At 43.8% G+C, this 13,949-nt stretch overlaps 1 protein-coding gene across 3 annotated transcripts in view; it reads left to right on the top strand.

Annotated features, from left to right (window-relative positions):
* The window catches only part of TSEN2 (tRNA splicing endonuclease subunit 2), a 28,133-nt gene extending 14,240 nt beyond the window's left edge, over positions 1–13,893 (top strand). For 2 of the 3 annotated variants that reach the window (XM_088472712.1, XM_088472714.1), the window contains exons 6-12: positions 2,508–2,585; positions 2,698–2,748; positions 4,016–4,154; positions 4,269–4,305; positions 4,575–4,686; positions 12,434–12,523; positions 13,778–13,892. In XM_088472712.1, coding sequence (XP_088328838.1) covers positions 2,508–2,585; positions 2,698–2,748; positions 4,016–4,154; positions 4,269–4,305; positions 4,575–4,686; positions 12,434–12,523; positions 13,778–13,837 — 567 coding nt within the window. In that variant the 3' untranslated portion in view covers positions 13,838–13,892. Of the gene's footprint in view, positions 1–2,507; positions 2,586–2,697; positions 2,749–4,015; positions 4,155–4,268; positions 4,306–4,574; positions 4,687–12,433; positions 12,524–13,777 lie in introns of all 3 variants that reach the window. The other variant, XM_088472713.1, reaches the window with a different exon arrangement.
* Positions 13,894–13,949: the final 56 nt, after the last annotated feature.

Here is a 13,949-nt window from a genome sequence, read left to right as displayed (position 1 = left end):
GAGTCTCCCATATCCAAAATGCTTGGGACCAGGGGTATTTTGGATAACCAAATATTCCGTATTTTGGAATAATTGCATACCATAATGAGATATCTTGGGAATGGGACCCAAATCTAAACACAGAATGCATTTATGTTCTATATACACCTTACATACATACATGAAATTCATTTGTTTCATATACACCTTATACACACAGCCTGAAAGTTAATTTATACAATATTTTAATAATTTTGTGCTTTAAACAAAGTTTGTGTACATTGAACCATCAGAAAGCAAAGGTTTCACTTTTTCAGTCACGCTAAAAATATTCCGTATTTCGGAATATTTGGATATGGAAGACTCAACCTGTGTGTGTGTGTGTGTGTGTGTGTATATGTGTATATATATGTATATGTATGTATATAATATTGTAAGGCATGGCCGCACTCACATCAGCAATTACTTGAAGTGTCCTGGGGTGTCACCCTTGGCATCCACATGGGGAGTCCAAAAACATAGAAAAAATGAAAATGAGGGGCACTTACCAGTATTGCACATATAAAAAATATCAAACTTTATTCCTCACATAGTCCATAAGTGAATAATTCTCCTCAACGTTTCGGTCCCATCCGGACCATTTTCAAGAGATGCATCAATACAGCCTCCACAGCAATATCCAACCAGTCCTTATGGATCCCAAGTTATATTGCTGTGGAGGCTGTATTGATGTATCTCTTGAAAATGGTCTGGATGGGAACGAAACGTTGAGGAGAATTATTCACTTATGGACTATGTGAGGAATAAAGTTTGATATTTTTTATATGTGCAATACTGGTGAGTGCCCCTCATTATATATATATATATATATATTACATAATACACATTCATTAGAGGTGATTATTCTCTCCTGTCTTCTTTCTTGTTCACTCTTCCTTTTAAAAGTTGATTTATTTGTTTGAGAATTTCCTCAAGAAGTGGGATTAGAAGCTGATAGAAAGCCCCATCTGGTGCATTATCCTTTTTATTAAATACAATATATAACACCATAAAATTTGTTCTCATCCAAAGCATCTAAACTGAACCAACAGAACTTGCAATGACAAAAACCAATAGGGTTGAAACGTTTGTCAATAGGCAGGTGGGGGAGTTTCTGTTTGATGCAAAGCAACACTCCTGAGAGGTGACATTTGTGAACCTAGAGTCCCGGGCATATGAATAAGATCTGTGGGTTTACATAGTATGTGCTCATCTAACCAGCTTTCAGGTATTCAGCCTTGCAAGAGTTCTGTTTCTTTATTTTTGATGCTCTGGATGAGAATGAATCTGAAGGGGCCTATCCATTACCCGACCAGGAGGTTTTGGCCGCATTGTTCACAAAGTCCGGGTAATGGATAGCCGGCAAGGACCAGCATTGCGCGTGCACGCTGGGTCCTTGCCGTTCCCGGCTATCTACTGAACATGCCCGTCAACCTGACGACGCTTGTCAGGTTCGGCATGTTCAGAGATAGGAGGTCGAGCTCCTTCACTGAATGACGTTCAGTGAACGCCATTCAGTGCACTTCACCTTGGCGACCTGAAGGTCTGAACGCTAGACGTTCGGTCTTTCAGGTCGCCTAGTGGATAGGCCCCATTACGCTCTTATATTCTATTCAATAAAAGGATAACACTAGATGTGGCTTTCTATCCTCTATTTCTAATCCCCTTTCTTGAGAAGATGCTCAACAAAAGTCAACTTTTAAAAGGAAGAGTGTACAAGAAAGAAAGTAGAAGAGAATACTCGCCTCTAATTGTATATAACGCAGGCAGTATCTTCTATGTGAAGTAGATGCATTACCATTAGGGAGCGAAAGACGCTGCAATCAAATTTTTCGTGACCTATTTTTAAATGTATTTTTTCATGTGAAAAGAAGTAGCGGCAGGCGATAAGGATAAATAACGGAGACTTGTAATATTTGTATGAATTTTATTGTGGTCCTTTTCCTGAAGATATATAAAAACACTCAGTGCTATATTTTCAGATATATTTGAATGTACATATGATTATTTATAGGTCTGGTGACATTTGAGATCAGCAGCAGTGTGTGTTAAAGCACCACCGCAAGTTTTAATTTCTGTTACCAAATAATTATTATCATGGGGGGATTGACCGGGGCGGTACACCTGTGACTCCGTAAAGCAAGTGTCCTAAGGCGAGCTCAGGGAGGACCGATACCTCCTGTAGCAGAAGATGTTATCAGTTTGAAAAGATTCTAAGGGGTATATTTACTAAGATGGGAGTTCTATTAAGAAGTGATGTTGCCCATAGCAACCAATCAGATTCCAGATATTAACTTCTAGAAGGTGCTAGATAAATGAGAAGTAGAATCTGATTGGTTGCTAAGGGCAACATCACTTCTTAATAGAACTCCCATCTTAGATAAATGTACCCCTAAGAATGATATCTTACAGATTCCACATTACTAAAGTCCTGTTTTTCTATTGCCCTTTGTCTATTCCGCTTTTCTGTTTGCTGTTTACAACTGTAGGAGATGCAGAAAAAAAGACTGGTTTGTCGGAAGAATCCGTTCAGAATATTTGAGTACTTACAGCTCAGCCGTGAAGAGGTAAGTAAGCTGTTATGTTCCACATTGATACCTCAGCTATAGCAGATATGAATGAATGAACGCGCAAATTCATGATTCTTGTGTGTTTAAATTATTTTCATTTTTCCCCCAGGCTTTCTTCCTAGTTTACGCCTTAGGCTGTCTGTCTGTCACATACAAAAAGGTAACCAATGTTGGATATATTTATCTAGAAAAACGCTTTTGTTTGGTCTATTCACATGAGCGTCTCCTCACTAAGATATAAAAAAAAATTGCGTCATCAAAATGCCAATGGCCAGTCACGTGAGTTTGTCAGAGCAGTTTAATGGGGGAATTTATTTATTTATTTATTTTTTGCGCGTCCAACTAAGCTATTAAATTGTTACATTACTGATTGTGCTTGTCGTGCCCATACGCATCGGGTTTAACCACGTAAAGAGGGTAGATCTGTCTAAACTATTGGGCGCACTGCCGAAAACTGCCGTTTGGCTGCCCTACGGGCTGACTTTTCCCCACATTTCTGCTCACCAGCTCAGGAGAGTGCGAGCAGAAATATGGGCGCCAGCGGCAGTCGGGACAACAATTGAATAGCTCTGCTTATTAGCACATCTGACATCAGCAATAGGTGTAAACTGTTATGGTGCATACACACGGTCAGATATGTCAGATTTACCAACAATTTGAACGATTTTTAAAATCTTTATTCTACAGATCTGAAGGAAAATCTAACGTGTGTGTGCACCTTAAGAAATATGCTGCAATAAAATGCATGTTTTGCGTTGGTCCTTAGATTTCTCATTAGTGTTAAGGGGCCTATCCATTTGCCTGCTTTCTGCACAATGCGACCACGAACGTGCAGAAAGTCTGCAAGTGGATAGCCGGCAAGGACCAGCGATGTGCGTGCACGCTGGATCCTTGCCGACCCGGACTATCTATCGAACATGCCCGTCAACCTGACAACGGTCGTCAGGTTCGGCATGTTAATAGACAGGGAGGTTGGGCTCCTGCATTGAAGACGTTCAGTGAACGTCTTTCAGTACGGTGCCCGCACCTCAGCGACATGAAAGTCTGAAGGTAATAGATCAGCACCACCTAATGCCCAGTTTAGGTTTAAAATAACAGTTCTTGAATTGAAAAAAGCATAGTTTTTCTCAAATGTCTTGCTTCTAGTACAGTGTATTTCTAGTTGCAAGATTTAACTTCCCCACAGTCATAACAACAGTGCCACCTGCTGGTAATAAAATCAAACTAACAGAGATGCTTATAACAAAACATTTGCTGATGTCATACACTGCACAGCTCAGTTGCCTTAAATAACTTAATTTTTCACATCGTGCTAAAATCTTCTTCTGTCTGGTCGTCTTATTTTTTTTTTCTAGGGGTGCAGATCTGCAGTGGTCTGTATAATCCTGTCTTTGAAATGTCTTCCTGACTTTCTCTCTCTCTCTTAGGAGCCTTTACCGATACAGAAACTCTGGGACGTGTTCAGGGCAGCACAGCCGAACTTCCCGACAAGTTACATGGCGTATCAGCACTTCAGAAGCAAAGGCTGGGTGCCCAAAGTGGGACTGAAGTATGGAACAGACCTGTGTAAGTTACCAGGGTACTTTTGTATTGAGGGGACATTATTTTATCATTTTATTAACTTAATATCATATGTTTTTAGTGAGAAAGGACTAATTGAAATATTGTGCAATCTTTTAGTGCTGTATCGTAAAGGCCCACCCTTCTATCATGCAAGGTTGGTAAATATCTCTGCATTTATTCTTATTTGCAGTATATGTATGCATTACAAGTTCTTATAGTGTACTTTTACTATGTAACAGGTTTTTTTTTTTGTAGAAGCTTTGTGTTCTGGAAAGTTTTTTTTTATTTAAATCTAAATGCTGATTGGTTGCAGTGGTTTGCACCTCACCCTCTATGTCCTGCGGAAAGGACCAATAGGCGAGAACGTTACTTGGTCTTGTAGAAGTCACAGTCTAGCCTATCATTGCCCTCTTCCTCTTTCAGCTATTCTGTAATTGTGGAGCTCGCTGATGAGAATTGTGAAGGCTCTCCTCTGCGGCCTCTAACGTGGAGGTCCTTATCTGGTCTCAACAGGACAACTATGAATGTTTCTAAGGTAAAACCATGGAACATATTAATGTGCGATTTACATTTTAATTATGACATATCTTGTCAGTGAGCGTTACCAAAAATACATTCTATTGGTGACTACAAACTGCTGTGTCATTGCATTTATGTATCTCGAAGCCAGGCTGGATGTGCCACAACAATTTAAGGGCACGGCAAAACTAAAGATATATTATAGGGACTAATGTGAACTATTACAATTAAAATAAAGTGGTTGTAATTCACTTTTGATTTAAAATAGTTTCTCCTTCATCCACTAGGGGACACTGGAGTTCAAGACAGTGGGGTATAGACGGTGGTAGAGTAGAGCCTGGCACTTTAAAAAAAATCTAGGAGTGTGACTGGCTCCTCCCCCTCTATGCCCCATCAGCCCCAGTTTTTAGAATGTGCCCGAGAGAGCCGGAAGCACATCAGGCTGTCTCCAGCCTTTTTAATATAATTTTTTTTTTTTTTTTTTTTTTTAGAGCTTTTTATTTAAAGCATTGAGAACAGACAGACTGTTTACTGTGGCAGTCTGCCTGCTACGTGGGAGCCGCCGTGAGGGCACCGCCACGGCTACTGCAGCCTGTGTCCGATGACCCTTAGGGGGGACTTTAAACAGAGTCATCGGACTCCGTGAGGACCCGCCACAGCTGAAACCGGTTCGTGTCCGGGTTTCCTCATTTGCCCCCCAGCCCAGCAACCCGGCCGCAGCAGTTTGTAAGTATATCCCACCACTCCTGACTAGCTGGAGTGGTGGGCCAAAACGCTGGGCTTAGGGACAGCGCGTGCTGCGCGGCTGTAACACACAGCTCCTTCCAACCTGCCACGTGGTGGTGTCGGAGCTGCTGACGAAACCCGCCGCTGCACTCGGCAGTCAGGGTCTCTGGCTTATTCCTAGCTATTCCCCTCCTAATTTAAGGAGGGGATGGAGCGCGGCCCCTGCAACATCAGACGAGCGATGGGGACAGCGCGGTGATGCCGCGGCTGTCACTGAGGACGCCTGCTCCTCCCTCCTCTATATAGGAGTAGTAATGCTGGTCGGTGAGTAGCTCACACAGTAATGACAGACGCCGCACTGCTGTTGATTAAACAGTACAGCGCTGACAGGCGAGGTCCCGCCATCTGCCATAAGCAGTGTAAGGTGCCGGCTTCAGGAAGCCAGACGAGTCCCTCTAAATGAGGCAGTGTAGCGCTGACAAGCAGCGCGGTCCTTGGCCCCTACGCAGAGTAGGCTGCCCTTGTTGAGAACAAGGGCTCAGCCTTATAAATGTGTTATGCTGGCGGGGGCTTATGCCGATGACTCCCCGTACCCTGCTCAGAAGGGCCGGGGGGGAAGGTTGTCCAGGTCTACCTTACATATGCCCAGCTCACTTTTTACTATAAGTGGGCAGTGGTGAGCCTTATAGTGCGCATGCGCGTGTATATAAGCCGGTATTATGAAAAGGGCGCGTCATGCATGTTAGCGGCGCCATCTATAGTCGGGCTCGTGCTCTCCCTAATCTGAGAGCAGCACGGTTCTACCAGTACTCGCTTCAGCAGATAGGTTAGCTCTATAGCAAAAGGGCTTTAATGTTGTTATAAATATTAGGCTCCCCAAAGCCATTACTAGCAGATCTCCTCTAATCTAATCTTTTCAGCGGCTGGGCTGACAAACTGAGTGGTGTCACCCCACAGCCCCGGACGGGCACTTAGTACTTCAGCAGCGGCGTGGCTTCCTCCACTAACGTGTAGCAGCCTGTCTTTGGGGGTGTTTTCCTGTTAGCGCAGCAGCGCAGACATTCTCTGCATTAGTCCCCCCGCAAAGGGGCCCCCGGACGGAGTGCTGTGCGGACCAGCCTACTGCATGAGGGAAAGCACAGACAGTGTAATGGTTATCATTACTGTCTCACAGCACTGAGGTTATGTGTTCCGTTCCCACTATGGCCCTAACTGTGTGGAGTTTGTATATTCTCCCTGTACTTGCGTGGGTTTCCTCCGGGTACTCCAGTTTCCTCCCACACTCCAGCGGTTGCCTCCCGTTTTCCCTCTTTCGGGCTGCCCTAAAAGCAGGGATAATTAGCGTGGGTCTCCTACGCGACACCCTCCCCCTCCTACGCTGGGAATGCTGAAGCGCAAAAGGTAGGGGATGCCTGTCACTGTATGACAGTAGATAGCTGGTTGCTAGCAGTATGGGAACTAGCCCAATCCCCTTTTTGCACTATAACACCGCATATGCGGTTATGAAAGTAAATGACGGGTATTACCCCCTGTCAGGCTTCCCCTTGGTTCTATACAAAGGGTGCATAGCTTAATATAATTGCTTGTGAAGGCTACCTCAGGGTGCACTAGCTACCCTGCCTAAATGGGGTTATAGTCACTTAGTGTTCCTTCTAGCTCCGGCGGGAGGCAGGGCGCCGGAGCTATAGAGGGCATGCCGCGCGCGTGCGTCCGAGAAGGGGGCGTGGTCATCTGAAAAGGGGGCGTGCCCGGCACTTACGGACACGCCGGGCAGCCCCCAAGCCCTGCAGACAGGGAGAATAGATGCCGGGCGCATGTGCACGGCGTCTATTCTCCGGCGGTGACCGGGTCACCGCATGTTTCTCCACCCGCGGTACACTGCGTCCCGCGGGTGAGAACGGCTCCCGCAGGCTGTGAGGGCAGGGCGCTTTTTGCCCTCCTCCTGGAGGGCAGGGTGCTTTTTGCCCTCCAGAAGGAGGGCAGGGCGCCGCGCCCCGCTAAAACAGCCTAGCGGGAACGCTAGTCACTGTTCTGGTGTTGCTGGCAGAATTTCTGGTTATAGCATACCTTTAACCCAGGGTTAGCAGATTATTGCATCCCATACCCAGGTTTATGCCTCACATTGGCTCACCTTATAGACGGGCAGAACTCTACCCATGCATATATGTGGCAGCACATATACTAAATTATAGGCTGGTTTTTAAAAAAACTTCTAGTTCTCACCAGCCTTCTGTGTTTATCTTAGAAGGTATGCATTTGTGCATCTATATAGATTATATTTTAGGTGCTCCGTTCGGCAGCACATACAAGAGGAAGTTAATTACTGCCGGTGGGGGGGTTGGCATTGCTGCCTCACAGCACGGAGGTTGTCTTTTTTTATTCCCGCTTTAAAAAAGCGGGTGCATCTGTAGCTCCAATGGCACACCTGATGAGGCGAGTACACCAGTAACAGAAGGGTCCCAGGATAGTTTGGGACAGCACGCTGCTAAAATATCCTGCTTTCTATGCCGTAGCAGAATGACGACCACATGCGGCACATGAGCAGTCCCCTTGCGTGGAGGTATGCCACATGTATGTATTTGTATTTTATACTAAGCCCTGCTTTAGAATATATACATGTCTGGAGTGAATTTTGTCCTGGGGCTCAATTCCTTCCATAGCTGTACTATTGCTCATGTTCTATTTTCAAAATAATATCGTCACCTACTAATCTTGTATGTAGGTATGCATGTTTGGAGATGAGTATGTGTGTGTATAATATATATATATATATATATATATATATATATATATATATATATATATTCGCTTCTTATCCTTACCATAAAGGCAGAGGTAGGATCTGTTATCAGTTTATGTCTGGTACCTAGCATATTTTAAAAGAAAGGTTCTGCGATTGGAGGCTGGATTCTTCTAATGCGGTAGTTAATACAATAACTCCGCTTTACACCATCTGTCCCTAAGGTTTTGTATGTGTGTGTATATACCTATATTCCACGGATGGGAAGCCGCCTGGGATTACCAAACGCTGTCAGCTTTATCCATGTATATATTAATGGTGGCTCTATAGACTAGAGTCATGTTCTGCAGCATACATAGTGATAGTCGCAATTCCCTAAGGCATTGCTATGATGAACCCTATACATGACTGGGGCCTTTTTGTGTGTGTATATATATATAGATAGATAGATAGATATGTACTTTAATCCTCCTGGGGTTATAGTTCTGTTCTTGTCAGTCCCTATCTGACACCCCCCTTTAGGGTGAGCTATGATTATTTTCAACTTTGCACTTGGTAGCAAACTTATAAGACACTAAGAAGGCGGGATGTGTATTTGTGTATATATATGTATGTGTGTATGTATATATGTGTGTGTATATATATATATATATATATATTATAATATGGCATGCTGATCTCCTGGGGCAGGACATATATAGATATAGCATGCTGATCTCCCTGTGCAGGAGTCTGACAAGTAAACTTGCTGTGTAGGCACTACTCTCCCTTTCAAAGAGATTACCTTCTCATGCAGCTATGTTGTCTGTGTGTATATATACTGATATATTCCCATTCCTTGTATGAATATTTTCTAATAATTGGAAAAACCTGTTTTTTAACCCTATTGGGGTTATCACTACAAATATATCCCTTCTTTTCGGGGGATAACTAACGCACTCTGTCGATGTACAGGTACCCTTCTCAGTATAGATTCCGGTACTCCATATTATTGTCTTGGCACATACAGTATCTCAATAACATGAGTCTCTAAGGGCCCCTAGGTACACTCTATCTGTACATAGAGCATCCAGGTTCTATTCCGTCCTCAGGGCTTAATTTGTTAAATTACATGAAGGCCTAGGGCCATCCGCTGATATAGGCAGGGTCAGGCCTGGATTGTATTAGATTTGTGGGCGTAATACACACTTCATCATTATAAGTGTTAATGTACTGATACACGAGCAGACCGTTTTTGTGTTATATGTAAAGTTTCTATATGGATACACATCCCTAATTATAACAAGCTCAGGTACAGAGTACTGTTGCACGACCTTCTTGTCTCAACTAACATTTTGCTAGTTTATACAGTGTTTTCTACTGCAACATCTCCGGACTGAAGTCCGTGCTGTAGAGCATTGGGGCTTAGCCCACTGAAGCTACTCCCTATACCTGATGGGGCAGGTTGCTGTGAGATGGAAAAGGTCATTGACTTTCTACATAGCGTCCAAAGGGCTTCTGGACGCTCACAGGTAAGCGGACTTACCCCACTAATGCCCAGCCTGACATTGCATAGCCGTTATTCTCCCTTATGCACACTAGCGGTGGTCCTAGCAGCCATCCGCTCTGTTAATCAGTTGGCTCTACACTTTAGAGCTTCCCTGGGGCATAGTTTCAACATTGAGATTAGTGACACTATTCTACTAGAATCTGTTGACGGGTACCTGACTGGTACTTTCATGGTTGTCCTAGTGCTTTAGCCTTGCTGTATGGAATGCTTCCCTATGTTGGTAGCCCTCCCTGGGTGGCTGTTGCATACATGCTCTTTAACTGCTAGGGTATCCTGGGTGTTTCAGAATATGTTCAGGCCAGCAGTTGGTACTGACTACGCACTTCCATCATGTTGGAAGTTGTCTGTTGTTTTGGAGTTTGTGGCTGTGATTTTCTTTTCAGCTGCAGGTGTTCAGTCGCTGTTTTCTACTCTATTTTCGGAATGGGTTGTTCTGCTGTCTGACCCTCTGAAGGTATTGTAATCTCAATCCTCTCGAAGCTGCCTCGGCCTTATTCCCAGTGTGATCTCCACTCGTGGGAGACTTCTATGGTCTCTTCCTTCTGCTGGTTTACAACTTTGTAGTAGTTGGACCTCCAGAATGGTTCATGGTGATTGTTCGGCCTTGACCTTTACCTCCTTGCATACTCTTTGTTAGGAGTCTGTGGACAGGATCAGCTCTGTTTCTGTAAATTGGTATCGTTATACTTGTATCTATATGATTATGTCCAACAGTGCTGGTTTTCTACTAGCTGCGACTGTTGCAGTTTCCTGTTTCCGAATCTGGTACGGTTTTCTCTAAGTTTGTTCTCGGGTTACTGCCCTTCTCATATGGATTCGGGTTGGAGTTCTCTGCTCCCAACAGTCCTGCTTGGTCTGTTTTCAGCTGAGTTTACAGTGTTCTGATGCTTCTCACCTGAGGGTGTTTTCTCGCAGCCGCTTATTCCATTCTACTTACGCTGTAAGTTGTGGAATTTCTGTGTCTGTTCCGCATGGAGTTCTGATTGTCTCCTGGCTCACGACACTTGATCCTCCGCTCTTGCCTTCCGTTGAACCTCTGGTTCTTGGCTTTCCCTGTTTCGGTTGGCCAATGGGTCGGCATGTTCTCCGCGCTTCCCATCCGGGAGGTTGGCTTTGGGAAGTCCCCACTGTCTTCAACTCCAGTGTCCCCTAGTGGATGAAGGAGAAAACAACAGGATTTTGGTACTTACCGATAAATCCCTTTCGCCAATTCCACAGGGGACACTGGATGCCCGCCCAGCGCTGCGTACCTGTCAGTTGTTTGGTTCCTTCTATGGTTGTGTGACTGCATGATTCCTTGCAGTGGTTTCCTCTGTTCTCCTTCAGTCGGTCTTGTTCCGTTCTGTGGTCTTCTCCTTCTCTTTGTTTTCCTGTTGTCCTCTGTCTCCTCTCGGGCTCAGTTCTTAAACTGGGGCTGATGGGGCATAGAGGGGGAGGAGCCAGTCACACTTCTAGATTTTTTTAAAGTGCCAGGCTCTACTCTTACCACCATCTATACCCCACTGTCTTGAACTCCAGTGTCCCCTGTGGCATCGGAGAAAGGGATTTATCGGTAAGTACCAAAATCCTGTTTTTGTCTTATTATTGTATCTTTGTCCTGTCAAGAAGACCTGTATGAAATGGCATCTGTGCTGGTAGTGTCACATGAGCAATAAGGCTGGGAAACGAAGTCTTATGTATTAAGATCCCAGTTTGTTTCCACAAGCTTGCAAATTAATTTTTAATAATACACTATGTAGACAAAAGTGATAGGACACTGACCGCAAATAGATCAACAAGATTGTATTGACGTCAGTACTTTAAAGGTCCACCACGTGCAGCGATTACTGTCCACAAGTTCCGGGACAACAGCAGGTGGTATGTTTTGCCATCCCGCCTTAAGTACAGTGACCAACTGTGACACTGAAGGTCAAATCGGCTGCACCCGTCGCTCCAATTCGTCCCAGAGATTCTCAATGGGGATAAGTTCTGGACTGGTAGCTGGCCATTCCATCCAGGTTACCGAATTTTCTGTGTACCAGTCCAGTGTCGCCCTGGAAACATGACAGGTGGCATTGGTGTCCTAATAAAAACATTTATGTCCGTAGAACTGCAAGTGCAATGGGCCTCCCTATAAAGTGTTCTTGTCGAAACCGGCACATTAGTGGCCATTTGGAACTTGTGTGCAGTGGTATGCATCTCGCTTACGTGGGCGTGTCCAATCACTTTTGTCTACATAGTGTAGTTTGATCTGTGCTGCCTGGTTGCATGCGCCGAGTTACTAAGATGGCGTGTATCTTGTAAAACATTCAGAGTTACATGCAAGTCCCGTTTGCAGATGTACGTATCTTGATATTTTTGTCACTGCGCATGCCCGCGTGTAGCTGGGTGGTAATGGGGTGTTTGCACATAGGCTGAGTGGTGGCCAGTAGGTGGAATTGTGGCCGGTGCAGAGTTGCACTCCCCTGATTTCTGACAGATCTCTAACAGCGAGGATAAATCTATATGAGGCAGTGCGTGGATCGTAGAGGTGCAACCACATAGATGCGTGCAGCTCTGTGTATGGATGAATGTCCATATTTAAATTTTGTGCCCATGATGTGAATGTAATATTGGGTGACTTGCATGAAGCTCTGGATCTACCCAACAGAATGTAAGAATTTACCCAGCCATTTGCTCCAGCAAAGGAAATATTATTTAATGTTTAATAGTGGTCATATTCTTACCAGCTGAACTCTGTAACTGATATACACGTTAATTTGTCAACAGGAGCTGCTGATCTGTTATTTAATTAAACCTCTGGGATTCACAGAAATTGACATGAACACTCCAGAGTGCATCAAAAGGTTCAAAGTTCAGGCAAGTTTTTGTGCACAATGCAGATGAGAAGCTGATGGCTAATTTAAAACTGTATTATTTGTGTAAGTATGAACATCACCCTACATACAGTACTAGCAGACATATTTTTGGTCAAACATCTATTTATGAGAATGCAGTTACCCTTAATTAGCGACATCACTAGTTCCTTGGAAATCGATGAACTGCATTTAGTGTTTGGGGGTCTTCACCCACAATGGTGGCCTTATAACAGCAGTATATAATGACAATGTTATATATTGGAGAAACCGCAATAAGTATAGCTAAATATATAATGGTGGTCATGTTAATATTGTTGTGTGTTGTATCTCACATGTTCCAACTGACACATTGCTTTCTCAAAAATAAAATAATCTCCTTTATAATTAAATGGAACATTGTCACTAATGGGCACATTGATACATTGTGGAATATTATAGTATACTTTATGATCCGCTGCAAGATTCATCCATCTGCTAGGAACAATTTTATTTTTGTTTTTACATTAATATCAGAGTTTTAAAAAATAATTGTAAAACTTTTTTTCTGTAGAATAGCGTATCGCCCGATTTAAAACTGTATGGCGCCTGCCTGCAGGAACCAGTTGTGACGTCATTGTCGCTGGTACCTATGGTCAGCATATGGGTCTGTCAGTCGCCCGTACATACAGGCAGATGTGCACAATATATCTTTCAGATATATCTCATCTGCTGTGCTGCACGGCCGTTGCGATATATCTGTGAACGACGTGGTTCACAGATATACCCTATACAAACGATTTATCATCCGGTGTGCACCCAGCATAACACTGCATGTTTTCCAGGTCATCTAGCAGGTGTGCTAATTGACTAACGCAATAGATCTACAGGAGGTATGAATTATTTTTGAGGATACCTTGAAACACTCACTGTTAGGGTTCCATGAGGAATGAGTTTGAGAAACTCTAATTTATACAGTATAGGGGAACTCAATTAAATTTCCTCCGCACACGAGAGGGACGAGTTGTCATTGCGACCGCATGTAAACTCTGACAACCGCATCGGAGCTCGCCTCCCCTGTGGCTGGGACTCGCAGCCCTACGGGACTGCATACAAAAATCAGTGTAACCAGCAGTACCGCTAATGCGGCATATAGCCACACTTACTCGCGGCGGCAAGAATATCGCTCCTATTGCTCCCTATGTATCATAATGGACATAAGATTTTTTTTTTAAAAATTCCCATTTTGATTTTTTAACTCTAAATATCACTTTTGCAGGAGGTAATTGTGAGTCGCTGGATTTCATCACGAGAGAGAATGGAGCATGATGAATTGTGACAATTGTTTTCAGAATAAAATGTTGGTGGATAGTGCTTTGTGTTTTCTTTTGATAATTGTGATTCCTCTATTAAATGTGTAATGCTGTGCATTAATGGAAATCAATTAATAG

This window comes from Taudactylus pleione, unplaced genomic scaffold, assembly GCF_031769625.1.
Source record: "Taudactylus pleione unplaced genomic scaffold, aTauple2 ptg000128l, whole genome shotgun sequence".
Taxonomy (NCBI): Eukaryota; Metazoa; Chordata; class Amphibia; order Anura; family Myobatrachidae; genus Taudactylus; species Taudactylus pleione.
The sequence above is the reverse complement of the archived record's forward strand: the minus strand, read 5'-3'. Positions and strand labels throughout refer to the sequence as shown.